This window comes from Bos javanicus, chromosome 24 (assembly GCF_032452875.1).
Source record: "Bos javanicus breed banteng chromosome 24, ARS-OSU_banteng_1.0, whole genome shotgun sequence".
Classification (NCBI taxonomy): Eukaryota; Metazoa; Chordata; class Mammalia; order Artiodactyla; family Bovidae; genus Bos; species Bos javanicus.
In genome coordinates this window covers 53,682,361-53,710,185 of record NC_083891.1, presented here as the reverse complement: position 1 = coordinate 53,710,185, position 27,825 = coordinate 53,682,361, and the positions used below count along the sequence as shown (strand labels likewise).

Below are 27,825 nucleotides of genomic sequence, written 5' to 3'. Positions count from 1 at the left end.
AGACAACAGGACTGGGCGGGCTGAGTCTTTGCGAGGTGGCGGCCCCCGAAGCCCGAGAGCCTCCCTCCCCGCCCGCTTCAGCCTCCGGAAGCGCCCGAGGGCCAGGTCAGGCCCCCTCCATCCCATTCCGAGCCCCTCCTCTTGAAGCTGCCCGCTTCCCACCCGGCCTGTCAGCCCGCGCCTTGCCTCGGGAAACGCCGTCCCTCTCCCACCCCGCCATCTTTCCCTTAGCCCTCCCCTCCCTCAGGCTGTCAAGGAATGGGACGCCCCTCGGAAATACACCCACCGTTCGGGCCGAACTCACCGACGAAGGCCCAAAAAAATTTAAAAAAACGAGAAAAGCGCACACGTCCACAACTCTCCACTGAAAGCCTTGGGCTGTCACCGGATGGGAGACGCGACAAAGCATCCCGACCGGGTAGCCGCCCCGCCTCCGCCTCAGCTCGCTCGCATCTCCCTGCGCCGTCACATCCCAGGGCTACGCCCGCGCTAGCTTTCAAACTGACCCAACATGGCGCTGACTTGCGGTGCGCATGCGTGGTGCTCGGAAGAGGGCGGGGCGAGGGGCGGGACGGAGAGAACGGGGCTGGGTCGCGGTCGCCGCTGGGAAGTGTAGTTTTTCCTTCCGGGTCTTCCGGGGTGCGGAGATCCCAGGCTACCTCGGCGTTGTTGACCGGCACGCGCTACGTCCTCCCGGTCTTGGTTACGGCTCCGTGCGGCCGGTCTCCACGGATGACAGGCTGAGCTTCCTTCGGCCAGTTTCCCGAGGCTTCAAGAGGGGACTGGGAAGAAAGGGGGACCTGGAACCCTGGCGGCTTCCGTTTCAGTCTTTTGAGAGCTAGCCCCTCCATTCCAGTCCTCCCCACACGCTCGGCCTCCCTGCTTTCAGAAACCCGCTCCCAGGATAAAACAGCCACTGGGCCCGGGGGGCCGCTCCCCAGACCACGTTCTTCCCTCCCTCCCTCTGCGCCTTCCCCTTCCCTTCCGTGAACCCGGCTTCCCTGGTCTCCCCACCAGCCCCCTCGAGTTCAAAGCAGACGCGGAATTGGAGGAGGGAGTTGGGCCCGCGATGACACTTAACAAAGTCCTTGGGAACCTTGATTCCCAGGGAAGAATGGCAGTGACCCAGCACGGATTGGGGACCCACTCAGGCAGCCCAGAAAGAGGGAGATTATACAAACAGATGTAAAGAGCCACTTAACAACATATGGGAACCTGTTTACAAGGCTGGGACAGGATGTGAGGTGCGAAGAAACCAGTTTCAACCGAGTGGTGTTATCAGAAAAAGATGCCATCTCAATATTGGTTTGTGTTTATTTTCCACTGACCCTGTGGGTGAAGATATCCTTGATCATTATCCCATCTGAACATGTTCCTGCACAACCAGTGTTACATCACCAGGTAATACTGTCCAACTGGAGTCTTGCCGTTGGCTCTTTTCATCTCGTCACCCTCTCTAGCCCACTAGGCTTAACCATACCTTTTTTTTTTTCTTGGCAAACGAAAAGGTCCAGAAGCTATAAAATTTAGTTGAGTGGTTCAGTTAAGCACATGTTTGTTGTGGCAGTAAGCAGTGCTAGCGATTTGAAAATGAATAAGACAAAGTCCTTGCAGAAAGTTTATATTCTAGTGATATGTTGCAAAAAATCTGCAATTTCCTGATCCTTCAGTATCAAGTATGTTGTTGGTAGGAAATAAAGGACTGTGTTATATACGCTGGGAGAAGCCCAGGTCAGGGACCAACCAAGGATTGTTAGTGGCATGAGCTTAAAAACTTAGACATTTTAATCCACATTTCACACTTAAGTGTCTTTTAAACCTGTCCTTTTAAAAGGTAATTTCTCAAAGATTCTTTTCATAAACATTATCTTTATGTTCTTACTACCTTTTTCTTACATTGAGGAAACATATAGTACATGTTTTCGAATGAGTACATAAAGTACAAATCAAAGACACTGAAAAAATATTAAGGAAATTATCAAATATATTTTCTAATTCATGGATCAAAATAATTCTGCTTCCACTTTTGTTCCTTCACAGGTTAAAAGATATGGAGATATCCATCAGGATTTGGAGAAGAGTCCCAGTAGTTATTAAAATTCTGGCTTAGATCTACTAGGAAAGGTAAAGAAACCAAGAGTCTCCTAAGAAGAAGGAATTATAACAGTTTACCAAACGTTTTTCAAATATATATGTCAATTAGGTGCTACACCTTGCCGAAGAACTAAAACAAGAGAAAAGTAGATTTATGATCCAACCTAAAGGCATTTAGGTGAGAGCAGGAAGACATATGCTGATAATTAAACTCTGAGAAGGTTTATTCAGGCAGCTTTTAGGAGAGTTTTTGGTTGTTTGTTTGTTTTTAGCTAGATTTAAATATGTCCATTTAAAGAAAAAGTAAAAACTAACCTTTGATCACCAAGAAGGGCCTGACACTGTTTCAGTCACTTCTACATATATTAAATCACTTAATCCTCATAATAACCCCATGAGACAGGTATTACTATCCCCTGTCTATAGAAATGAAAATCGAAGTCCAAAGGCTAAGCAGTTTACCCTAAATTATAAAGCTGGTGGTAAATGGCAAAGCCAAGATTTGAATCCAGTTCTGTGTTGTCATTCTTTCCACCACACCAGCCAGCTTCCCTTATGGGTGATAGGCCAAAGGACCAATGAGACACCACCTTCCTGAGCTCATTCAAAGCAGGAACAGGATCATACTCAACTGCTTTTACCACAGATACCACAATATTTAGCCCTTAGCAAGAGTTTAATACGTCTGTTTGATCTGAATTGATATGAACTTGATCCTCTCTGAAGAGAATATTTAAACAAAGACACCAATGAGGAGGAGTCAGTTGTGGGCACACTGAGGAAGAATGTTACAAGCACAGGGAACAGCAAGTACAAAGACCCTGAGGTAGGAAGTTGCTGATTGTATCTGAGGAACAACCAGGAAGCTCAATGTGATTGGCGCTAAGAGGGAGAGAAGGAAACAGGAAGACGTTGACTTTGCAGAGGAAGCCGGGCTCAGGTCCTCAGCGCCACTGCCACTCACTGTGAAAGAGATGAAGCCCCAGTAACCCCTGATCAGCAGATTACGTTGCTTCACAGGAGAAAGGAAGCAAGACTGAGCTGTTAGAAATAATATGTGCCAGGGAAAGGGGTAAGATGTTTAGTGTACTGTTTCAGTTAATCCTCACATCAGTTCTACTGACTTAGGTATTATCCCAGTTTTACAGTTTGATAAAATGGGGAAAGAGAAATATTAAATAATGTGGTTTACAATTTGTCGGTGGCAGAGACAGGATTTGACTCCAGTCTCTGACTCCAAAGCTAAAGCCTGCTCTTTGTGATGTATCACATTTTCTCATTTGAAATACTGAATAAAAAAGAAGAGATCCATGCATGCATGCATTGAAAACAGAATTATTGTTCATTGCTATGTGACAGACATTTAGAAATAGTATTAAAATGAAATAGAGCATTTAAAAAAATCTTTGTATGATTTCTTTCTCACCAGTCATTTGCTTTTAATACTTTGCATATTTGCAGGTAGATGGACTATAAGGCACTTGCCCAACAAACTGCTCAAGAAATTTTAGGTTACTATCAAGATACATCAGGCTGGAAAGTGGTTAAGAATTCAGTAAGAAAACAAGTTAAATATATTTCAAGAGTTTGTTTTTTAATGGAAAATAAATCATTGCAAAGACTTTTTTTTTAATATTTTCTTTTACAAACCAAAAAAGGTTTTTACTTTCATTTTTTTTTGTTTGTTTTTTATATTTCATTTCTTTCTGTATCTGACAGCTAATTTATTTGTGGATTTTTTATTCCTCTTTGAGAAAAAAATAACTGTTTCCAGCAAGGCTTCTAAAAAATTCCATGGAAATCTGTGAGTACAATTTCCTATTTATAATCATGGTTTTGAATTCAATGACATTGATCTATGTAGAATTCAGTGCTGCTGCTACTGCTGCTAAGTTGCTTCAGTCGTGTCCGACTCTGCAACCCCATAGATGGCAGCCCACCAGGCTCCCCCGTCCCTGGGATTCTCCAGGCAAGAACACTGGAGTGGGTTGCCATTTCCTTCTCCAGTGCATGAAAGTGAAAAGTGAAAGTGAAGTTGCTTAGTCGTGCCCAACTCTTAGCGACCCCATGGACTGCAGCCTACCAGGCTCCTCCATCCATGGGATTTTCCAGGCAAGAGTACTGGAGTGAGTTGCCAGTGCCTTCTCCAAGAAGTCAGTGCTACTTCATTAGCTATAAGACATTATTTGATAGTGAACAGGAAATAGAAATTACTTATAAAGTCACTTGGTTGAAACGTGGATTAATAAAAATAGAGTAATATGTACCATCGAATTTTCAAACTTGAAGACAGGAAAAAAAATCACTTCTAGTGAATACTTCACAAAACTAGGAATTTCCACTTCAAGAACTAATAACTGTAAAAATAGATTGGTTTTTTCTTAGAGTATTTTGTGGTCTTTTCAACATTTCACCTTTCCATTAAGTGAACCACTTAAAGATAAAGTTTATTTCCCCAATATATTTCTCTTGCAAATATATATAATTTTTTCTGTAAGTGCTTTTAAGGATATTGTGTATGTGTGTGTGTACACATGTGTGCGTGTTTAGTTGCACAGTTGTATCCGACTCTTTGCAACCCATGAACTGTAACCCTCTGGGCTACCCTGTCCATGGAATTTTCCTGGCAAGAATACTGAAGTGGGTTGCCATTTCCTCCTCCAGGGGATCTTCCCAACCCAGGGATCGAACTTATGTCTTCTGAGTTCTCTTGCATTGGCAGGCAGATTCTCTTATAATTTTTTCTGTAAGCTGCTTTTTAAGGATATTTTTTAGGAACCTGTTGTTTCAAATTCAAATACACTAAGGGAAATTGTGCAGACTTTTTTAAACCATATTTTTAAGAGTTGTTTATGTGTTATTTAGAAAACCAAATTTGACTGAGTTTCTTTTGGTGGCGGGGGCAGGGGGGAGGGTTGTTGTTCAGTGGCTCAGCGGTGTCCGACTCTTTTCGACCCCATGGACTGCAGCACGAGAAGCTTCCCAGTCCTTCACCATCTCCCTGAGCTTGCTCAAACTCACGTCCATTGAGTCACTGAGCGCATTCAACCATCTCATCCTCTGTCACCCCCTTCTCCTGCTTTCAATCTTTCCCAGCATCAGGGTCTTTTCTAGTGAGTCAGTTCTTCCCATCAGGTTGCCCAAGTATTGGAGCTTCAGCTTCAGCATCAATCCTTCCAATGAATAATCAGGGTTGATTTCCTCTAGAGTGGTATCATCTGCATATCTGAGGTTGTTGATATTTCTCCCAGCAATCTTGATTAGAGCTTATGAGTCATCCAGCCCAGCAATTCACATGATGTACTCTGCATAGAAGTTAAATAAGCAGGGTGACAATATACATACAGCCTTGCCTATTCCTTTCCCAACTTTAAAGCGGTCCATTGTTTCATGTCCAGTTCTAACTGTTGCTTCTTGTCCTGAATACAGATTTCTCAGGAGACAGGTAAGGTAGTCTGGTATCCCTATCACTTTAAGAATTTTCCACAGTTTTCTGTGATCCACACAGTCAAAGCCTTGAGCAGAAGTCAGTGAAGCAGAAAATTGGAGAAGGAAATGGCAACCCACTCCAGTGTTCTTGCCTGGAGAATCCCAGGGACGGGGAGCCTGATGGGCTGCTGTCTATAGGGTCGCACAGAGTCAGACACGACTGCAGCGACTTAGCAGCAACAGCAGTGAAGCAGAAATAAATGTTTTTATGGAATTCCCTTGCTTTTTCTTTGATGCAACAGATGTTGGCAGTTTGATCTCTGGTTTTCTAAACCCTGCATTTTCTAAATCCAGCTTGTAAATCTGAAGTTCTCAGTTCATGTACTGTTGAAGCCTAGTTTGAGGGGTTTTGAGCATTACCTTGCTAGCACATGAAATGAGTGCAGTTGTATGGTTTGAACATTCGTTGGCACTGCCTTTCTTTGGGATTGGAGTGAAAACTGACAGTTTAATTATAATACAGACAGACCCATTTATTATATATTGTCTATGGCTGTTTCACTGCTGCACTAATAAAGTTGAATAATTGCAACATGGAACATGAAGTCTATGTTCTATGTCATGAAGCAAAGCCAGATTATTTACCATCTGGCTCTTTACTGAAAAGTTTTCTGACCTCTGCTTATATCATATTACATTCTTAAGAATTAAGGCCACAAGATGCTGCACAACCACACAAGCATCTCATCAGTTACTTGAGGCTTATGATAAATAGAGCATGTAAAAGTTTATGAGAAAGAATTTAGAAAAATTGTAAATGAAAGTAGTCCTTTTAAAAAGACAACAATAGGGACTTCCCTGATGGTCCAGTGGTTAAGCATCCACCGCCCTATACAGGGGACATGATTCAATCCCTGCTTGGGGAACTGAGATCCCACAAGCCATAGGGCAACTACACCCACTCCCCTTGACTACTGAGCATGTGCACTCTGGAGACAAGCCAGACCCAGAGGGGAGCCCGCACACAGCAACAAAGGCCCACCTGGGTTCTGCGACTAAGACACGGTGCGGCCAAATAATTAAAAAAAAAAAAAAAAAGACAACTATAGAAACAGTACAAACAAAATTTGTTGAAAAATGAATGTTTAAATAATTTATATTAACTATTGCAATGCATATTTAAATAAAACTGTTACTGGCTTCCCTGGTGGCTCGGTGGTAAAGAATCTGCCTCCCAGTGCAGGAGACACAGGCTTGATCTCTGGGTCAGGAAGATCCCCTGGAGAAGGGAATGGCAACCTGCTCCAGTATTCTTGCCTGGAGAATTCCATGGACAGAGGAGTTTGGCTGGCTACAGTCCATGGGATCACAAAAGAGTCAGACATGACTTAGCAACTAAGCAACAACTTACAATTGAATATTAGTATTTTAAATCGCTAATATTACCTTCAAATTTTCTTTATATTATTTGTTAAATTAGTGTGCTTTATACTGTGAGACCATATTTTCAACTTAGGCTAAATTCAATTAAATTTTGAATTTTCTTTATTTTGTTAACCATAGATATCGTGTTGAAGCAATGATTCCAGAATCGACATCTAAACTATCTGATTTCCTCTTCAAACCTGAAAACAGAGTCACATGGGACAAATCATTGAAAATGTACAACATGGTACTAAAGATTGATTTGGTAATTTATTGTTTAATGTTGGACCTTTACTGTATTAATGCAGTTTTAGCTTTATATCTTAGTGATTTCAGTTTATTACATCTGTATTTTATATATTCAAATCAAGTTGAAATCTTTATAAAAAGCTTAAAACTTTTTTCTTTATTAATTGAGAGTTCAATTCCAGTTAGCTTTATTCTATTTTTAGTGCATACCACATTCTGAAACTGGTCAGCTCTCCTGCAGATGTGTGCCTTTGGTTATTGATAGGACTGAACTCATGGATTTTCCTCCTCCATCAAGGGGAAAAAAAATTAAGCATGCCTTGTTGATGGAAGTCAGTAGATTTATCGTAGTCATAACATACTAGATAACATTGTAGATACTGTTAAGGACTTAAGAACAAATAGCATGTAACTTTTTAAACGCATGTGTGAAATAACGTTATGATGGTTGTGGTTTTAGAAACACTTTCAAATACATTATCTCAGAGATGAAGGGGAAGAATAAAAACAGAGAAAAGAAAAATAGAGGTAATGGAGTAGGAAGTTAAAGTCCTAGAGGTGAGAGAAAGGAAGACAGAATGCAAGAGGCAAATGGGGCTTAGAAGGGCAGAAGAGCAGGGTGAGGCGAGGCCACACTGAGAGCTCAGGAGGAGAGGAAATGGGTGAAACGAGAGAGACTGAGATGCAGCAGAAAGGGGGAGAAACAGAAGAAGTCGGCTGAGGGACTCCGAACTCTGCTGCAGTACCGTGTCACTTTGGTACTTACGAAGACTGTTAGACGTCACGATACGTAAATTACACCTTAGCAGGCTGTTTTTCAGAGAAGGCAATGGCAACCCACTCCAGTATTCATGCCTGGAAAATCCCTTGGATGGAGGAGCCTGGTAGGCTGCAGTCCATGGGGTTTCGAAGAGTCGGACATGACTGAGTGACTTCACTTTCACTTTTCACTTTCATGCATTAGAGAAGGAAATGGCAACCTACTCCAGTGTTCTTGCCTGGAGAATCCCAGGGATGGGGGAGCCTGGTGGGCTGCCATCTATGAGGTCACACAGAGTCAGATACAACTGAAGTGACTTAGCAGCAGCAGGCTGTTTTTAAAAATGACTTCTATATTTTGGCTAATAATAATTTTAATAGAAGGAAATGGTAAAGGTGAAGAATGTTGGCGGAATGCAAACTTTTATGATTTTTACAAACAGTTGCATTTGTAAAATTCCAGATTACTGAGTCTGGTTCTTTAAGTCTCCAAGCCCATTTCACTCATCAAACAAATGTCCCACATACCTGCCATCACTTTACCAGTTATTTAGAACTCTGTAGGTTACCTGCACCTCCTTCTGTTAAACTGATTTTAAAATCTGGGATGAGGATGAGGTTGCAGAAAATCCCGGGAAGGTAAAGTAGTTTCATCTTGGAGAAAGGCTCTGGAGTTCTTGTCCACAGAGAACACAGTTCTGTGACCCTCTTGGGATTTGAACTTGGTCTATCACAAATGAAAATGCAAACATTGTATTGTTTCATTCATAATTGTATGATACTAATTATACAGTTTCGTTAGCATTTCAGATATTTCTGTTTTTGCTGCAAGTCAGCTACAATAATGGAAAGTATAGTAGATTTGGCATCAAAAGACTTGAAAACATATTCAGAGAAATTTCAGTTCAGTTCAGTCACTCAGTCGTGTCTGACTCTTTGTGACCCCATGGACTGCAGCACACCAGGCCTCCCTGTCCATCACCAACTCCCAGAGTTTACTCAAACTCATGTCCATTGAGTCAGTGATGACACCCAACCATCTCATCCTCTGTCATCCCCTTCTCCTGCCTTCAATCTTTCCCAGCATCAGGGTCTTTTCAAATGAGTCAGTTCTTTGCATCAGGTGGCCAGAGAAATTTAGATTTGCCCAAGGTCAACACAGACAGTGTATGGTAGAACCAGGACTTATACTGATCTCCTGATTCAGATTTGATGTCTTTTTCAGTATACCATAATATCTCTGAATCACATTATACAATGAGAAGACTTTTTCTGCCTTCTTATGAATGTTTGTAGCATTCATTTTGCAAGGGTGCATTTTAATTGACTCATTCACTCCATTGGTGAGGAAGGGATTCCTGCTCTAGGGTTATGGCGGTGGTCAAACAAACACTTCGACACCAGCACTTAGACAAATAAGATCTACAGCAGTTTATTAAGACTAATCACAGCCCAGGAAAGGAAGACTGTTAAGACTTTGTTAAATTAACATTTGTTGGTGGGGCACAGGATGCCAGTGGTGAGCCAGGTTCAACAAATGACCACAAAAGAAATTGAAATAGAGAAGTTTATTACAGTCCTGGAGGAAGTGCGTAGCACATGTTAAGGGCCCTATGTGGGGAGGTCAAGGTAGGGTGCAGACAGGTGGACGTGTGCCTTTATTAGGGTCTGTGGGTAGAGTGCTTTGGGGTTCCTAGGCTAAGGCCAGATTGATCATTTGGAACCAAACATGGCAGGATTTTAGTAAACTACACAGGTGGTCTGATTTAAGGGGCTCACAAGGGGAAGGCCCTGGGAAGTGTGGGAGACTGCTGATCAGAAGGGCTGTTGGGGAAGTCATATCAGGAACTTAAATTTGCTTGTGACTCTTCAGGCTATTATCTAAGCTATGCTTACGTGAGAGAGCTGGTGTTAGTTTAAGCCCCTGCAGGCTGCTTGGCCAAACAAAATGGATGCTGAGGCAGCAGTACGTGGAGTAGCTCAGCTAGGCTCTCCAGGACACACCATGCCCCGCAGTGTGACAGGGGAGTTGTACTCAGTAACAGAGTTAATAACCAGGAGTTGTGCACAGCAGGTTTTGTAGTATCAAGAAGCTGAGGTGACCCCTGATTCTTGCAGGAGGATCTGATTGGTTGTTGGACTAACTCTACAGGGTAGCAGGGAACTGAAACCCACTACTCAGGTGTAAGTAGGAACTGTGTCTTACCCTGCTGATAAGGAGAATTGTTGGACTAAGGGCTCTTACCTATGGGAACAGAATGAAGAGAGGATCTTGCAGTTTGGCCATTCAAGACTCAATTTTAACATGTCAAAGCAGCACATACACTGGTCTTTAATTCTAGGCTTTACACCACAGGCTGCTACGTCAATATATTATTCTGAATATATTACCTAGTCAGTGTGGAGTAGCAGACACACCATTGTACTGGAAATCTGGAAACCCAGGTTCTAGTTCTGTACATCTCTCTAGTTCTACATGTAACTTAATCGCTAAGTCGCTTCAGTCATGTCCGACTCTGTACGACCCCAATGTTAGGCTTCAATTTCTTCATCTAAAAATTCAAATATTAGATAATATCAAGATTCTTTTCTAAATTTATTGTGTTTGTAATTTATATTAACCCCTTGTTAGATATATGATATGCAAATATTTTCTCCCACTCTGTGGGTCGCCTTTTCATTTTGTTAATGGTTTCCTTTGCTGTGCAGAGGCATTTTAGTTTAATGTAGTCCCACTCTTTTATTTTTGCTTTTGTTGCCTTGCACTTATAATTACACATCTAATATTTCTTTGACACTGAAAATGCAAGCTGACTTGGTGATAAATTCTTAAAACCTCAAAGCCATGCTTTTTCCAAAAACAGGCCAAACTTAGTGAAATTCTTTGGGGAGCAGTACAAAGAACAGATATTAAATAATTGTTGCAATTTTTATGATTTGATTTGTTTCAGGATACATTCCTGTGTCATACCATTACAGAAAGTTTTGCCATGGGCTCAATTTCCCCCCGAGACTTTATCAACTTAGTCTCTGTGAAGCACTATGAAGGGAATATGGATGTTATCAGCTGTAAGTTGAAATATTTTGCCCACACTTGGGAATTACTATGAGTCATTAATAATTTTTTTTCTTTTAACTCACAGTTTGAAAGAATATTTTCAATTAATTACTCTTATATTTATTTGGTGAGTCCAATAAATACATGTGTACTGTAGGTAAGCCTGAAGTTTTTAACCTAATTCTGGAGGTGCCATTTATATCATAGTCAATGACTCTGGCATCTCCTGGCCTTTTTGAAGCATATACCCTGCACCACTGAATATAGATAGATACCTGCAGGCTAAACCTTCACAGCGTACATCACAAAACTACCAAGAAACAAAATGGATCTTTGGATATATACTTCTATATTTGAATATGTAGAATGGGTATATCTAAAAACTGATAAAAATCCTGAAGAAAATTCCACTAGATAGCTCTTTTCATAAATGTGCTTACATTTCTTTTAAAAACTGAAAGTTTTAACATACTCTTATCCATTGCTTGTTGCTCAGTCACTAAGTTGTGTCCAACTCTTCATGATCCCATGGACTGTAGCCAACCAGGCTCCTCTGTCCGTGGGATTTCCCAGGCAAGAATACTGAAGTGGGTTGCCATTTATTTCTCCAGTCCTTATCCTATCCCCCACCCCCAGCCAAAAATGTGTCACTCTGTAAAATGCAAATGTGTAGCCACTTCCTATTTGCATTATTCACTTAAAACATGCCAGTTTACACTCCAGAGATCTTTGGACTCCTAGAACTCAAGATAATTTACGGAGAAGGGACTTTGGTAGGACAGTAGTAGCCTAGAGCCTGTTTTTTTCCTCTGCAATTCAATTTAATCTCGCTATTCCTATGTGAATAGTTGCCCCTACTGTAACTACTTGGGGACAGGGACAGTTAACTGTCTTTTCTGCTTGTAGGACTCTAATTTTCAGAGTACAAGTCTGAGTAATAGCTCTGCTAATAGCACTCACGCGCACAATTAGCTCTGTTGACCGTATATACCACTGGGGACTGATGTTCATCACTTTCACATATTTGTCTCATATATTTTCATACAACTGTCATTAGTCATCTCATTTTCAAATGAGGGCACATAAACACTTATTCACTGGCTATAACACAAAATACTGTCCATTTTAATCAGAGATCTCTTATTGATCTCTTATTGTCTATCTTGAAACCATTCTATTTGTGTCTCATTTTTGATGGTCAGAAGGAAGGTCAAAAAGAAGTATAGAAGATAAAATCCATGAATAGTTATAATCAGTCATTCAGTGATCACTACTGAATTTGCTTTTAAGTGATTTTCTTTGAATGAGTTTTTGATGAACACTGATAGTTTTCTTCTTAATGTTTCCACTGTTGTTTAGCTTACTGTGTACTTTGCTTTTAGCTAAATGTTTTGCATGCATTTTCTCACCAGTAAGGAAACTGAAGTTCACAGAAATCGAGTTACATAGCTAAGCAGCAGCTCAAGTCTTTCTGATTTTCCAGAATCTGTGCTAACTACCATACTGTGTGCCTCACAAAAGACCCATACTTGTTTGTGGAATGTAACAAAATTAAAAAAAATAAAGACAAATATAATCTCCATATTTTAAACAGAGAAAAAAGATGTTAATATCAATTTTGGCAGTACCATTTTGCCAACGCAACTGGCTCTATTAATATGATGGAACAGATAGTGAAAATGGGAAATGCATACACATTTCCCACATTTTGTCTCCTAACTAGAGCTTAATGTTGTATTTCCTACTGAAGTGATTATGTATATTAAAATCATATAGGAAAATTCTCTGATGAGCAGGATTCAGTTGCACAGACTAAAGAAATACATATTTTAAAATGTTTTTAGGAAGAGTATCTATAATTATCATAAACGTGAAGATAATCAGATCTCCTCCCTTCTACCTTCACATGCAGTTTTGCAGTTACACTGCATAATTCCTAAAACAAAATCTACTGATTTTTAATCATACATTGAAGTTAGCTACAGGGAATTGGCAGAAAAGAGCATTTAAACTGCCTCCATTGACAGGCTAAATAACACATCAAATATTTTATTTTAAAAATGATAAACCAAAAAAATTTATCCTAGTAGATTAGTCTGTTTCTTTGTAATTTCTGCTTCAGACCTCAGAAAGTAAATAAATTATACTTGTAACAGTTCTTCTTGTATGTAAAAGGTAGCAGCGTCTTTAGAAGTACTAGCCTGAAAAAGTGTGAGAGGACAGTAGTGATACTTTTTCATGCTAGTACTTGTAGTATGATACTTTTTCATTTTTGGCCTGTGTACACACTCAAGTGTGAAAACATACATACCTATGTTAATTAATGTCAGTGTTAAATCAAATGCTATGTCATGCATTTTTGAAAATATGCTACTGGAAACAGAATTGTTTATCTTTGTGGCATAGGTTTCATTTTAATTTTTCTTTTGATCACTTAGCTACTAGTGTGGATTTTCCAGCATATCCTCCATCCTCAAGTTACATCCGAGGTTATAACCATGCATGTGGCTATATATGTTTACCTGTGCAAGAGTAAGTGTTATTTCCATATATTTATTGTTTAACCATTTTTTAGTTCAGTTTGTAACTTGCTAACTAACTCACCAGAAATATTTTCTGGTATATCCTGTTGGGGGGAAAAATGCCCCTAAATACATTTTTTAAAATAGTTTTTCAAGTATTTTTCATCTTAAGTAGAATCAGAATAGATAATTCCCTTAAAGTATAATTTACAGTTTTCCGGGACTAGTCATGTGTTCACAGACATCATCAGCCCTCCAGTGAACCTTGACCTGATGTTTTATGTTTCTCCATTTGTCACTTCTGTGAATTATTAAAGGACTTTTGCAAATGAAAAATTAATTTCTCTAGAATTATAATAGTTACATTTATCAGCAATGAATCATGCTTTACTTTGAATATATTCTTTCCAATGGACTACTTACTATGAACAGATACCTGCAGAATAAGCCACCCAGTAGGTAAATTCAGAGAGGGAAGAGCTGGAGAAATTAGAGATGAGCCTCTGCCCACAGGTGGCCAGCCACTGGATAAGATGGTGACATCCAATACACATATTCTGTAAATGCATATATATATATTAATTCACTATATAGCATTCTACAACTTCCTTACATATTTGCTAAATGACTTTATATTAAATAAGATACTGGCACATAAAACGACATGTAAAACTTTATATTGGTCAGATGTAAACCACTCAGTAGGAGAAAAATACGTATGTGAAGGAAGTCAAAATAAAATGACACTTAGGCCCATATTCCTTAATGTTTAGACCCATATTCCTTAATGTTTTCTACTGAATTAGAGAACTAAAAGAAATCCACAAATATTTACATTGATGGACAGGATCATTGGTTCAGATGATGATGATGATGACAGTGTAGTCTTTCTCCCCATCTATCAATTTTGATTATATAGCCAAGACTGTATTCTCCACAGCAGGAAAGGATAAAACAAGGGAAAGATTATTACTCCATATCAGGTAGGTGAATCAGCTGCTAGTCGGGATCCTGGTTGGGAAGTTACACAACCTAAAGTGTGCTTCACAGGCAAAGTCCCCTTCTTGCACCTTGTCACCATTCCCTTTCCACTGCAAAAAAAAAAAAAAAAGAGAGAGAGAGAAAAACACTAATTTAGATATTCTACCCAGAGTGGGAACTCTGCCTAGCAACCTGCTGGAGAAGGATGCTGACAAAAAAGTGATTCTTCTGTACCTTTTCCTTTTGTGCAGCTCAAGTCCTGTAGTAAATTTATAAAGCATATTATCTACAGTAAACATACTCTCCAGTAAATCTTGGAAAAGCTTTGTTAAGTGTGTAAAGCCCTAGTAAATTCACATAGAGATTTAAGGCCATACAAATTGCTAATGAGTCCAGCCATTTGAGACAATGTAAAAATAGTCTAAACTCTGCATAGAAAAAGGTTTAAGAAAATAGATGCTCATATGGTTGGTTGGAGCAGTGGTCTTCAAACCCCTCTAAGAGAATTTTGTAAAATCGTATATTGCCTTGCACATTTTTAAGTTGATATTAAAATTTTGCATAGCATTATATCAAGAGGGTGAAATTTCCAGCATACTATAAATCTTGACACTTTAAAAAAATGTTTGTATCACACTTCTAAGCGCATTCATCAGAACCTAAATACTGTAACAACTTGAAACCTACCACTACATTATCAGTTTCAAAATACATATAACCTTTAACAGTCAGAAATATTATATCATTTCTTTTCTCCTTGATCTGATATTTTTACTCTTTTTCCCTTGCATAATTTTATCCAAATAAAATATATTTTATGCTTCAGGTTCTTTTATCAATCAGTGTTTATGCTGTGGGTTCTTTTATCAATCACTGTTTACTTTCTATCATACCTCTATAAGAATAAGTACCTAATTTTTAAAATTTCTTTTAATTTCTGTGACCCTAAGTATCTAACGCTGAAGAAGCTGAAGTTGAACAGTTCTATGAAGACCTATAAGACCTTTTAGAACTAAAGCCCAAAAACAATGTCCTTTTCATTATAGGGGCTGCTGCTGCTAAGTCGCTTCAGTCATGTCTGACTCTGTGCAACCCCAGAGACAGCAGCCCACCAGGCTTCTCTGTCCATGGGATTCGCCAGGCAAGAACACTGGAGTGGGTTGCCATTTCCTTCTCCAATGCATGAAAGTGGAAAGTGAAAGTGAAGTCGCTCAGTCATGTCCGACTCTTCCCGACCCCATGGACTGCAGCCTACCAGGCTCCTCCATCCATGGGATTTTCCAGGCAACAGTACTGGAGTGGGGTGCCATTGCCTTCTCCCTCATTATAGGGGACTGGAATGCAAAAGTAGGAAGTCAAATTTGGCCTTGGAGTACAGAATGAAGCAGGGCAAAGGCTAATAGAGTTTTGCCAAGAGGATGCACTGGTCAAAGCAAACACCCTCTTCCAACAACACAAGAGAAGACTCTACACATGGACATCACCAGATGGTCAACACTGAAATCAGATTGATTGTATTCTTTGCAGTCAAAGATGGAGAAGCTCTATACAGTCAGCAAAAACATGACCGGGAGCTGACTGTGGCTCGGATCATGAACTCCTTATTCCCAAATTCAGACTTAAATTGAAGGAAGTAGGGAAAACCACTAGACCATTTAGGTATGACCTAAATCAAATCCCTTATGATTATACAGATTATACAGATGAGAAATAGATTTAAGGGACTAGATCTGATAGACAGAGTGCCTGATGAACTATGGACTGAGGTTCGTGACATTTTACAGGAGACAGGGATCAAGACCGTCCTCAAGAAAAAGAAATGCAAAAAGCAAAATGGCTGTCTGAGGAGGCCTTACAAATAGCTGTGAGAAGAAGACAAGTGAAAAGCAAAGGAGAAAAGTAAAGATATACCCATTTGAATGTAGAGTTCCAAAGAATAGCAAGGAGAGATAAGAAAGCCTTCCTCAGCGATCAATGCAAAGAAAGAGGGAAACAATAGAATGGGAAAGACTAGAGACCTCTTCGAGAAAATTAGAGATACCATGGGAACATTTCATGCAAATATGGGCACAATAAGGACAGAAACAGCAAAGACCTAAAAGAAGCAGAAGATATTAAGAAGAGGTGGCAAGAATACACAGAAGAACTGTACAAAAAGATCTTCACGACCCAGATAATCACGATGGTGTGATCACTGACCTAGAGCCAGATATTCTGGAATGTGAAGTCAAGTGGGCCTTAGAAACCATCACTACGAACAAAGCTAGTGGAGGTGATGGAATTCCAGTGGAGCTATTTCAAATCCTAAAAGATGATGCTGTGAAAGTGCTGCACTCAATATGCCAGCAAATTTGGAAAACTCTGCAGTTGCCACAGGACTAGAAAAGGTCAGTTTTCATTCCAGTCCCAAAGAAAGACAATGCCAAAGAATGCTCAAACTACCACACAATTGCACTCATCTCACAGGCTAGTAAAGAAATGCTCAAAATTCTCCAAGCCAGGCTTCAGCAATATGTGAACCGTGAACTTCCAGATGTTCAAGCTGGTTTTAGAAAAGGCAGAGGAACCTGAGATCAAATTGCCAACATATGTTGGATGATTGAAAAAGCAAGAGAATTCCAGAAAAACATCTACTTCTGCTTTATTGACTATGCCAAAGCCTTTGACTGTGTGGATCACAATAAACTGTGGAAAATTCTGAGGGAGATGGGAATACCAGACCACCTGATCTGCCTCTTGAGAAACCTGTATGCAGGTGAGGAGGCAACAGTTAGAACTGGACATGGAACAACAGACTGGTTCCAAATTGGAAAAGGAGTACGTCAAGGCTGTATATTGTCACCCTGCTTATTTAACTTGTATGCAGAGTACATCATGAGAAACGCTAGGCTGGAGGAAGCACAAGCTGGAATCAAGATTGCCGGGTGAAATATCAATCACCTCAGATATGCAGATGACACCACCCTTATGGCAGAAAGTGAAGAGGAACTCAAAAGCCTCTTGGTGAAGGTGAAAGAGGAGAGTGAAAAAGTTGGCTTAAAGCTCAACATTCAGAAAACGAAGATCATGGCATCTGGTCCCGTCACTTCATGGGAAATAGATGGGGAAACAGTGGAAACAGTGTCAGACTTTATTTTGGGGGGCTCCAAAATCACTGCAGATGGTGATTGCAGCCATGAAATTAAAAGACACTTACTCCTTGGAAGGAAAGTTATGACTAACCTAGACAGCGTATTGAAAAGCAGAGACATTACTTTGCCAACAAAGGTCCGTCTAGTCACGGCTATGGTTTTTCCAGTAGTCATGTATGGACATGAGAGCTGGACTATAAAGAAAGCTGAGTGCTGAAGAATTGATGCTTTTGAACTGTGGTGTTGGAGAAGACTCTTGAGAGTCCCATGAACTTCAAGGAGATCCAACCAGTCCATCCTAAAGGAGATCAGTCTTGGGTGTTCACTGGAAGGAATGATGTTGAAGCTGAAACTCCAATACTTTGGCCAACCTGATGCCAAGACCTGACTCATTTGAAAAGACCCTGATGCTGGGAAAGATTGAGGGCAGGAGGAGAATGGACAACAGAGGATGAGATGGTTGGATGTCATCACCGACTCAATGGACATGAGTTAGGGTAAACTCCAGGAGTTGGTGATGGACAGGGAAGCCTGGCATGCCACAGTTCATGGGGTCACAAAGAGTCAGACATGACTGAGTAACTTAACTGAACTGAAGTATCTAAATGTTAAAATAAGTTTATTTGTACTGGTTTAAATTGTTATTATTACCCATTGATCAAAATAAAAATGTATTACATAATTGTTAAATGTAAAAGCAGATTGTTACTGGAAACACTTCTTAGTAGCAAAACTTAGCATTTACTGTGTGTCAGACACTGTTACAATTTACAGATACCAAATGTCAACTATTTGATCCTCACAAGAACCCCATAAAGTAGTCGTCTTACTATCCCCATTTTGCAGAAAAGAAAATGGAAACCCAGAGAAATAAGTAACTTTCTCAAGGTTTCACCTAGGTAACAACAAAGCTCAGCTTCAAACTATGCATTCTGGTTCGAGAGTAAATGCTTCTATCACTTACACTCACTTACCTGTAAAAAACGTGGGACAAAAGGCCTACTCTAGATATCCCATCAGATAGAACGACATCAAGTCTACTTCTACTTTGCATTTTTATGAATGTAACTGTAGGAAACTTTGTTCACATGAACGGGTGGGTTAAAATGGAGAGTAGAACTCTAGGGCCATCACGCAATCCCTTGACATTCTTCTGAGTTATATTCCATGTTACATAGTGACCTATAATCAAAAATCGTTTTTAATGACTTATCAGCTGACAATTCAATTAGATCCTTAAATTTTATTGAAAGCAAAGAATTGACATGGTAAGGTTTTATTACTGTCATCCGTCATTCACTTTCTTAACTCACTTCCAATTGATTGAATTTTTCCTTTAACAACTCATGTTTATATGCCAGGGTAAAGCACCTTAGTACTATTCAGTCTTATTTGGGGGAGATGACAGACATCCCTTGGTTCTATAAAGCAGAAGGTTCTATAAAGAAGGCTGGTGTGATCAGGCTGGTGGAACAAAAGCTGGAATGTCCGTCAGAGATATATTCTCAGATCAGTTTAAGGAAAAGGTACATGGGAGTCAGAGATTTGAAAATTTATTCCCTTAAATGTTATTCAGCCTCTCATACCCCTTGGCAAGTCTTCATATCCTCTAGTTTGAAGTTCACTGGGTTAAAATATAAACTACTATGGTCTTCTTGGAAGGTAGTTTGGAGATAACATTTCAAAATGTTAAATACACAAAAACATTGACCTAGAAACTCAATATTTCTAGAGGTGCAAATGGATATATTACAAGGTGTTTTATTGCAGCTTTATTTATTGTGGCAAAAAGTAAGAAATAACTCCATGATAGTCAATAGAGGACTGGTTAATAGAATATGAAATATCATATGCAATCATTAAAAACAATAAGCTGATCTGTATAGACACAGAGGTGCATGGTACCGTACTAAGAGGAAAATGAAACTAGTTCCAGAAAAATAAATATGTCTCATTTTTGCAAAAGTAAGAATGTACATGTGCATGTATATAGGGTACATAAACATATATGTACACACATGTTATCTTCATATATCCATAGGTGATAATCTGAAAAGATACAGTCAACACTATAAATAGTGACTGTCTCTGGGGAACAGAATGAAGAGGAATTATGAAAATGCTCTACTGTTTAAATTTTCATAAGCATACATTAGTTTTATAATTTTAAAAAGTTGATAAAATGACAAGAAAGAAATGATAACTAAAACTGAAGACTTTAAGATATAGTCTGACTACTTAATATTTTTATGTAAAATAATTTTGAGTGTGTAAATCATTCCACATGTTTTTTCCTTCTTCAGTCACTATTTCCCCTGTCATAAGCAGTGTTGGCAATCAATGGTAACTAAGAATCCTGCTTCTTATAAACTTGTAAATTCAATAGATAAAAATTCTTTATATTTTTTAACTCTTCCTTTGTTTACAGGAATCCAGCATATTCCAAATTAGTGATGTTTGTTCAGACAGAAATGAGAGGAAAATTGGCCCCATCAATAATTGAAGCAACCATGCCTTCCAATTTAGTAAGCTTCATGATCAATGTAAAAGATGGAATAAAGACACAAAAAATTCCATCAAGACGTGGATATCATCATAATGGGCATTCATCATTCCTAAAGAAGAAATGAGGCCATTTAAAATCACGTGTGGCAGTTACAGCCTTTTGCTTCTAAGTCAATATGCATAAATACCGTGACACTCTTCTAAACAGTATTCTTGAACAAATTACTGAAGGTACTTCGTGAAAATAAGACCACACAGTTGTACAAGACAACAGCATTAAATATAGTTTTTAATCTCATATAAGAATAATGTTAAATAACAAGGGTTCTTAATGCACTTTTATCTTTTTCTTTTTCCCCTGGAAAATTCTCTGCAAAAAGCATCAAAAAGAAAGCATATACAATCAGAAGTCAGCACTAATTAAAGATTAAAATATATTTTAAATTGTTTTACCTACTGCTTAAATCGACAACTGTAGGAAACATGAACATAAAAATTGACAAGAAGTCCGCTAGAATGTCTAACAGTTGATGTCTGGAATGTGCAGGCTTCCCTAATGAATCAGTGGTAAAGAATCCGCCTACCAATACAGGAGATGCAGGTTTGATCCCTGGGTCAGGTAGATCCCCTGGAGGATTGCACAGCAACCCACTCCAGTTTTCTTGCCTGGGAAATCCTATGGACAGAAAAGCCTGGCAGGATGCTATTCATGGGGTCACAAAAGTATCGGACACCTCTTAGTGACCTGTTGGGGAATGTTAACAGGAGGATTCCTACGTGCTGTTTCTCACAAGTCCTTTGTTTCTTTTTAAGCGGAACAGCACACTGCTCCCGGGAACTGGGGTCATTGTGTGAGACAGGCTTGAATCTCCTTTGGTAAACATTCTCTTTACGACAAAACTGCTTAGTCTTGATCCCCTTTCTTGAGATATGGATTGTCTCCTGACCTTGTGATCATCATCATCCCTTGTTCCCTTGGTAACGGTTACTGTACATTTGGTTTTCTGATCTTTATCATTGACGAAAGAAACTTCTTGTACTACAGACTATATATACTCACAGAAAAATCATTAAAGCACCTTTGCTCCATCAGAGCTTGGGTCCCTGTGTCTTTCTCTCTCTCTCGCTCGCTCTCTCTCTTCGGCTGATTCCTTGGAGCGCAGAGACCCGTCTTGCTCACTCTCCTGCCCGGGCTTCTAAGACTCTCTTGAGAAAGTGCCCTGTACCTTCACCCCACCTCGAGAGGGCACCCGGTGCCTTCGTGAGAGACTTAAGTGCTGTGTCAAGGACTTTGTTGGTTTTCTGCGTAAACCAGGGAGTATCAGCCTCTTTGTCTCTTTCACTTTGTTATCGTTGCCTCCGGACTGCCAGGTCCCGGTTCATTAAAGGACCCCAACAGTGACCAAATGATAACAACAATCTGGCATCAGGAGCTGAATCATGAATCAATTTCTGGTCTAGCCAGAATGTAGTAGCCCATTCCTCCCAAGTCTTCCCTCCTAAAACTAGAAGACCGTGCACTCACCAGACAAGCATAGGAAGACTCCAGCTTAGATGGAAAGAAGGTGGCAAACTGGACAAGGACCTGGACACCTGAGGAATGTCCTAGCAGAAAGTTCTCTGGGTTCCCTTATTACCATCTGTATATTCAAGACGGGGCGCTGCAGAGGACTCCAACCTGGCACTGCTGAATGGCAGGTAGAAATCAGAAGAGGTGGGGGAGGCTTTAGGAAAGAGCCTGTTCCCCTGCTCCTCACGTAGGAGTGTCCACACACAGAAGGCTGGTCCATAGAACTGTAGCCAAACAGCAACCTAAAAACCTCAGCCGCCCCACCTCCTGGTGTCTGCAAGGGTAAGCAGGAGCTCCCTGTCCACCTTCACCGCCAGAGGCAGGTTCGGAGCCTTGGTATCCCGGCTGGGGTGGTGGCAGTGAGAGCCAGTGGCAAAATGAGCTTCCAGCCCCGCCTGGCAGCACCATGAATTAACCAGCTAGTTCAAGGAAGGACTGCTCACCAGTCAGCCTCCCTGATCCCCAGTGTCATCGCCGCCCCACAAATGCCAAGCCGCCCACCCCACCCAGCTGCGATGGCCTCCCCTCTGTGGTGAGTGGACTGGTGACCCCAAAAAGTATGTCCTTGTCAAATCCCTGGAGCCCTGTGGCCGTATTTGGAAAAAGGATCGCGGCAGATGTAATTAAGAACCTCAGAATGAGGTCACCCTAGATCATCTGGGTGGGCTCTCAATTCAACCCCAAGTGCAGGAAGAGTTGCACATGGGAGAGCCGTGTGAAGAAGAGGAGGCTGTGTGGAGACAGAGGCGGGGATGACATGCTGCGACCACAAGCCGAGGGACACCCAGAACTGCAGAGGCTGAGAGGAAACAAGGATTCTCCCCTAGAGCCTTCAGACTGAGCTCGACCCTGCAGACGCCTGGATTTCAGACTTCCAGCCGCCGCAACGGAGAATATCTGTTCCTCCAAGCCACCAAATTTGTGGTCATCTGCACCACTTAAGGAAACCGGTGCACCCTGGCTGCAGTCAGCAGGGCTCAGTGGGAATCTGGGCCTCTGCTCCTAGGTGGCGAAACTAGGTGTGGGTCGTAGGGCCAGTCAGCACTGCACGTCCCCGTCCTGCCCCGGTGTCCTCGGGACCAAGTGCAGAGCTGAGCTTGTATTTGTAATTGGAAGCAACATAATGCAAATCAGGGCCCATTCCTGCCAGGAAGGGGGCTGTTCTGCCCTCTTATGGCTCGGTCAGTGTCTCCGTTCAGCAGGGTGGTGAGAGCTGGGCCTGGTGGGAAGCTGAGTGCACACTTCCACCAGCCCTCCGTGACACAACTAGGAGACTGCCTGCCAATACAGATCGTTCAAAAGGATCCACGGTCCTTCAGAAAGCAAGACCAGAATGGGTAAAAAGAGGTGAAAACGGCAAACGTCATTAGTGTATCCTTGGGAGTACTTTAAAGCACATTTGATGGCTGTGCATGCATGCTCAGTCGTGTCCAACTCTTTGTGACCCCATGGACTGGAGCCCGCCAGGTTCCTCTGTCCATGAGATTTTTCAGGCGAAAATACCATAGCGGGTTGTCTTTTCCTCCTCCAAGGGATCTTCCTGAGCCAGGGATCGAATCTGTGTCTCCTGCATCTCCTGCATTGGCTGCTGCTGCTGCTGCGTCGCTTCAGTCGTGTCCAACTCTGTGCGACCCCACAGATGGCAGCCCAGCAGGCTCCCCGTCCCTGGGATTCTCCAGGCAAGAACACTGGAGTGGGTTGCCATTTCCTTCTCCAATGCATGAAGTGAAAAGTGAAAGTGAAGTCACTCAGTCGTGTCCAACTCTAGCGACCCCATGGACTGCAGCCCACCAGGCTCCTCCATCCATGGGATTTTCCAGGCAAGAGTACTGGAGTGGGGTGCCATTGCATTGGCAGGTGGATTCTTTACCACTGAGCCACCTGGGAAGCCCCCATCTGATAGTTGGCAAAGGTGCGAAAGCAATTCAGTGGAGGAAGGACAACCTTTCAGCAAATGGTGTTGAAGTAACTGACATCCAAAGACCTAACCTTGCACTTTATACAAAAATTAACATGGAACAAGGGCTTAAATGTAAAACATTCAATTATAAAACTTTTAGGAGAAAAATCTTCATAACCTGCAGCTAGGCAGAGTTCTTACACTGGATACCAAAAGTATGATTCATGTAAGGAAAAGTAATAAATTAATCTTCATCAAAATTAAAAGTTTTGCTCTAAGAAAGGCCTTATGAAGTAGTATTAGGAAAGGTGTCATCTGTAGTAACAAAAATCCCATATAACACAAGTTTGAAGGTAATACTGTCATCCAAATAATATGAAAAATAAAAATAATTCTAAGCTGATTTTTAAATCTTTTAAATAATCTAATCATGCAACTCTCCTAATAATCTCAGATACTCAGACATTACTGGAATTACCAAAATAAAATGTTTATATTGAATCGAATAAATGCTTATTCCCTATGCACCTTCATAGCTTGGATCTTATCTAACCATGATGCTGGACATATGTTAATGAACCAGAACATGATAATATCAATTAAGAAAATATTTGGCTGCAAAAAGAAAAAAAGGACTTTCAGAGAACATACTGTTGAGAAGTTTACTGCTCGCATACAAGAAGTCTGGGAATGCACAGTACAAAACTAATGGTAATTGAGACCGGAGAGGCTCTTTACATCAATTCTGCTTTGCTTGCAGCTCCTTTCTGCCCCAGTGTTATGGGCAGAACAAAGAAGGGTAAAAGCTAAGACATTTTACTTGATTTCACCCTGTTACGGTAGCTTTTTTGGAAACCCCCTCATTCAAAGATGCTCACATCTCATTAGCCAAGAGTGGAACACATGGCCCTGTTTGGTATTTAAAGATATTCCAGCACCTGAGGTAGAAAAAGCAAAAGGGGTGGGGGTGGGGGTTCCACTGGAGTGCAGAAATAAAACAGTACCACTTCTATTTACATTTTTCAAAAAAGCAAATCGCTAATTACTAATATATACTGTGTACTTTGACTCCAGTGTCACACCTAGCCATTTATGAAAGAGTCCTGAGACACATACATCATACATGACAGTCTGAGGAGTAAGAATAAGTTCCACAATGTGGAAGTTCTGAAAGTGACTGTTGGCTTTCAGTATATTTTGAAAATTGGGTTTTCTGTGGGTACGTTTAAATTGATAGTTTTAATGAAAAAAAAAATCCTTGGAAAATGGAGAAATGAGTTTAAAAGATTTCTACAAAGAAACTAAGGACTGAAAATGCAAATAATGAAAGCAAAAACAATATAGCAGAGCTGACGTTTCACTAACGTGAGCTCTCTGCAACATCAGAAAGCAAACAATACCAGTGTATGCAGTTAATCTCACAAGCCAGAAAAAGTACCAAGACTCTGTGAAATATAAAATTGCATCCACTATCAACGAAAATGAGTTTCATCCTAGATGTCTTTCATGTCTTGAGATACTTAACAGAATAAATTTACAATTTTAAATTCTATAAAAATAAGTACATTGAAATAAATTTACATTTTGATCAAATAGATGAGTATTAAAATCAGTATCTGTCCAAATCAAGGTCCCTCCTATTATCACCATCATAGGAAGAACTGGGATAGATAAACCTGAAGTTTTAACAAAAGATATTTATTATAATTTTGCTTAAATTTTTCTGAAGTCCATATTTTAAAGTTTGACAGGGTGCAAGAAAAAATAATTTCTCAGTTTTGTCAGCTTCTAGATGATACCTGCAGACACTATATTGTACACCTTCACTACACAGGTTCAAGTGGCACATACAGTGATACGTCAAGGCTGTATATTGTCACCCTGCTTACTTAACTTCTATGCAGAGTACATCATGAGAAACGCTGGGCTGGAAGGAGCACAAGCTGGAATCAAGATTGCCAGGAGAAATATCAATAACCTCAGATATGCAGATGACACCACCCTTACAGCAGAAAGTGAAGAGGAACTAAAAAGCCTTTTGATGAAAGAGGAGAGTGAAAAAGTTGGCTTAAAGCTCAACATTCAGAAAACTAAGATCATGGCATCTGGTCCCATCACTTCATGGCAAACAGATGGGGAAACAGTGGAAACAGTGTCAGACTTTATTTTGGGGGGCTCCAAAATCATTGCAGATGGTGACTGCAGCCATGAAATTAAAAGAGGCTTGCTTCTTGGAAGGAAAATTATGACCAACCTAGATAGCATATTGAAAAGCAGAGATATTACTTTACCAACAAAGATCTGTCTAGTCAAGGCTATGGTTTTTCCAGTGGTCATGTATGGATGTGAGAGTTGGACTGTGAAGAAAGCTAATCGCAGAAGAATTGATGCTTTTGAACTGTGGTGCTGGAGAAGACTCTTGCGAGTCCCTTGGACTGCAAGGAGATCCAACCAGTCCATCCTAAAGGAGACCAGTCCCGGGTGTTCATTGGAAGGAATGATGCTGAAACTCCAGTACTTTGGCCACCTCATGCGGAGTCGGCTCATTGGAAAAGACCCTGATGCTGGGAGGGATAGGGGGCAGGAGGAGAAGGGGACGACAGAGGATGAGATGGCTGGATGGCATCACCGACTCGATGGACATGAGTTTGAGTAAACTCCGGGAGTTAGTGATAGACAGGGAGGCCTGGCGTGCTGCGATTCATGGGGTCGCAAAGAGCTGGACACGACTGAGTGCCTGAACTGAACTTCTTTGGACATAAAATCTGGGAGTTTTTTCAGTTATATGAGTTTCTTCAGAATGAACTTTGATTTAGGGTTTATAGCTTTGACAAATATCAAAAATCCTTTTTAAAAAATGGCAGTCTATAATAATTGTTTTAATAAGTTGCTTTCAACTTTGTTGAACAAACTTTGTCCTTTGAGCAACTTTGTCCTCCACTTGAAGGTTGTTTTGGGATTTAACTGAATAAAATGTTTTCCACTGCCATTTTTTTTCACTAACACTTTCTTCACATACTTTATCTTCTTCATAAATTAAGGTGACTTCTGTACTGCTTCTGACTACTGTAACTTATCATATATCAATTGCCACAATAATGATGTATAACAGACCATCACAACACCTCAGAGGCATACAATTAACTTTATTTATCCCAAGTCTGGCACTGGCTGTGGGTCATCTGAGAAAGGATGGCCTGGGCTGGAACAACTGGAGTGGCGTCGCTCTGCTTCCTGAGTCTCCATCCTCCAGTGGGGGATGAAGCTGTTCTCACAACGAAGGCAAAGGAGCAAGGAAAGTGGAAAAAACCTCACGTGCTTTTTCAATCCTAACATCCCACTGGCAAAGCATGTCACCTGGCTAAACTCATAATCTATAAGGAAATAAAACCTGCCTTTTTAGTGAAACTGCGAAGTCACGTGGTAAAGGAGCATGAATACAAGAGGTGCAGAAGTGAGACCGTTAATCTTGATGTTCGACATATGCTCACCACTCACTTTGCCACCTTGTTAACCAGGGTGGCTGGAGAGTAAGATGGCAAGTTTTCCACTTTAGTAGTTCTGGTTCTCTGTGTTTCCTTTAATTTCTGCTTGCAGCCTACCCATCTCTCCTGTCTCTAAAGCGCCACTCTTTTCCTGCGTGTAGTACTTTAACCCATATAGCTGAAAGCCACCAGGTGGCGCTTCAGAGATTCTGCCTGGAGATGACCTTTCATTAGGTATGCTTTGTTTTCCAAGATTCCATAGGTAGCTGTTTTATCAAATGTTTCATAAAAGCTTTTTAATAAAGCAACTTCCTCATCATTCTTCCAGCCTCAGCTAACAGTTTTCTCAACTCCCTACTGAAGCCAAAAGCACATTTTCAGGCATTTGTTGGTTGGTGACAACTCCCCACCTCTTGCATTTTGTAGTAGTTACCTATTAACAAAATAAAGCCAAAAAACAAATAACCACACATTTTTTGTTGACGCAGAAAGAATGTTTACCATAAAGTTATCGAGTATTTGCACCACCTCAACATTCGTATTAACTGTCAATACCTTTCCCTACTCAATAACTGAAAATTGTTGTCTCCAATACATAGCTTTCATAATTAACAATTAGTGCAACATTTTACTTTGCAATAATTACAAATGCATACTTTGACTAATGGAACTTGGTGACATCTAGAAAGAATGCTTACCTATATTTGAAAATGAATA

At 40.6% G+C, this 27,825-nt stretch overlaps 1 protein-coding gene across 4 annotated transcripts; it reads left to right on the top strand.

Moving 5' to 3' along the window:
- The first annotated feature begins 446 nt into the window (after window positions 1–446).
- STARD6 (StAR related lipid transfer domain containing 6) lies at window positions 447–21,245 on the top strand. Of its 4 annotated transcripts, none has more exons than XM_061400250.1 (8): window positions 447–527; window positions 1,342–1,401; window positions 2,041–3,649; window positions 3,849–3,898; window positions 7,087–7,213; window positions 10,908–11,025; window positions 13,453–13,546; window positions 20,077–21,245. In XM_061400250.1, the coding sequence occupies exons 3-8, from the start codon at window positions 3,560–3,562 to the stop codon at window positions 20,276–20,278; spliced, it is 681 nt and encodes a 226-aa protein (XP_061256234.1). In that variant the 5' UTR covers window positions 447–527; window positions 1,342–1,401; window positions 2,041–3,559; the 3' UTR covers window positions 20,279–21,245. The 4 variants fall into 4 exon arrangements, with proteins under 4 accessions (XP_061256234.1, XP_061256233.1, XP_061256232.1 ...); XM_061400249.1 differs by lacking the exon at window positions 447–527 and having other exon boundaries at window positions 634–1,401; window positions 2,041–2,124; window positions 3,556–3,649; XM_061400248.1 differs by lacking the exon at window positions 447–527 and having other exon boundaries at window positions 634–1,401; window positions 2,041–3,166; window positions 3,556–3,649.
- Window positions 21,246–27,825: the final 6,580 nt, after the last annotated feature.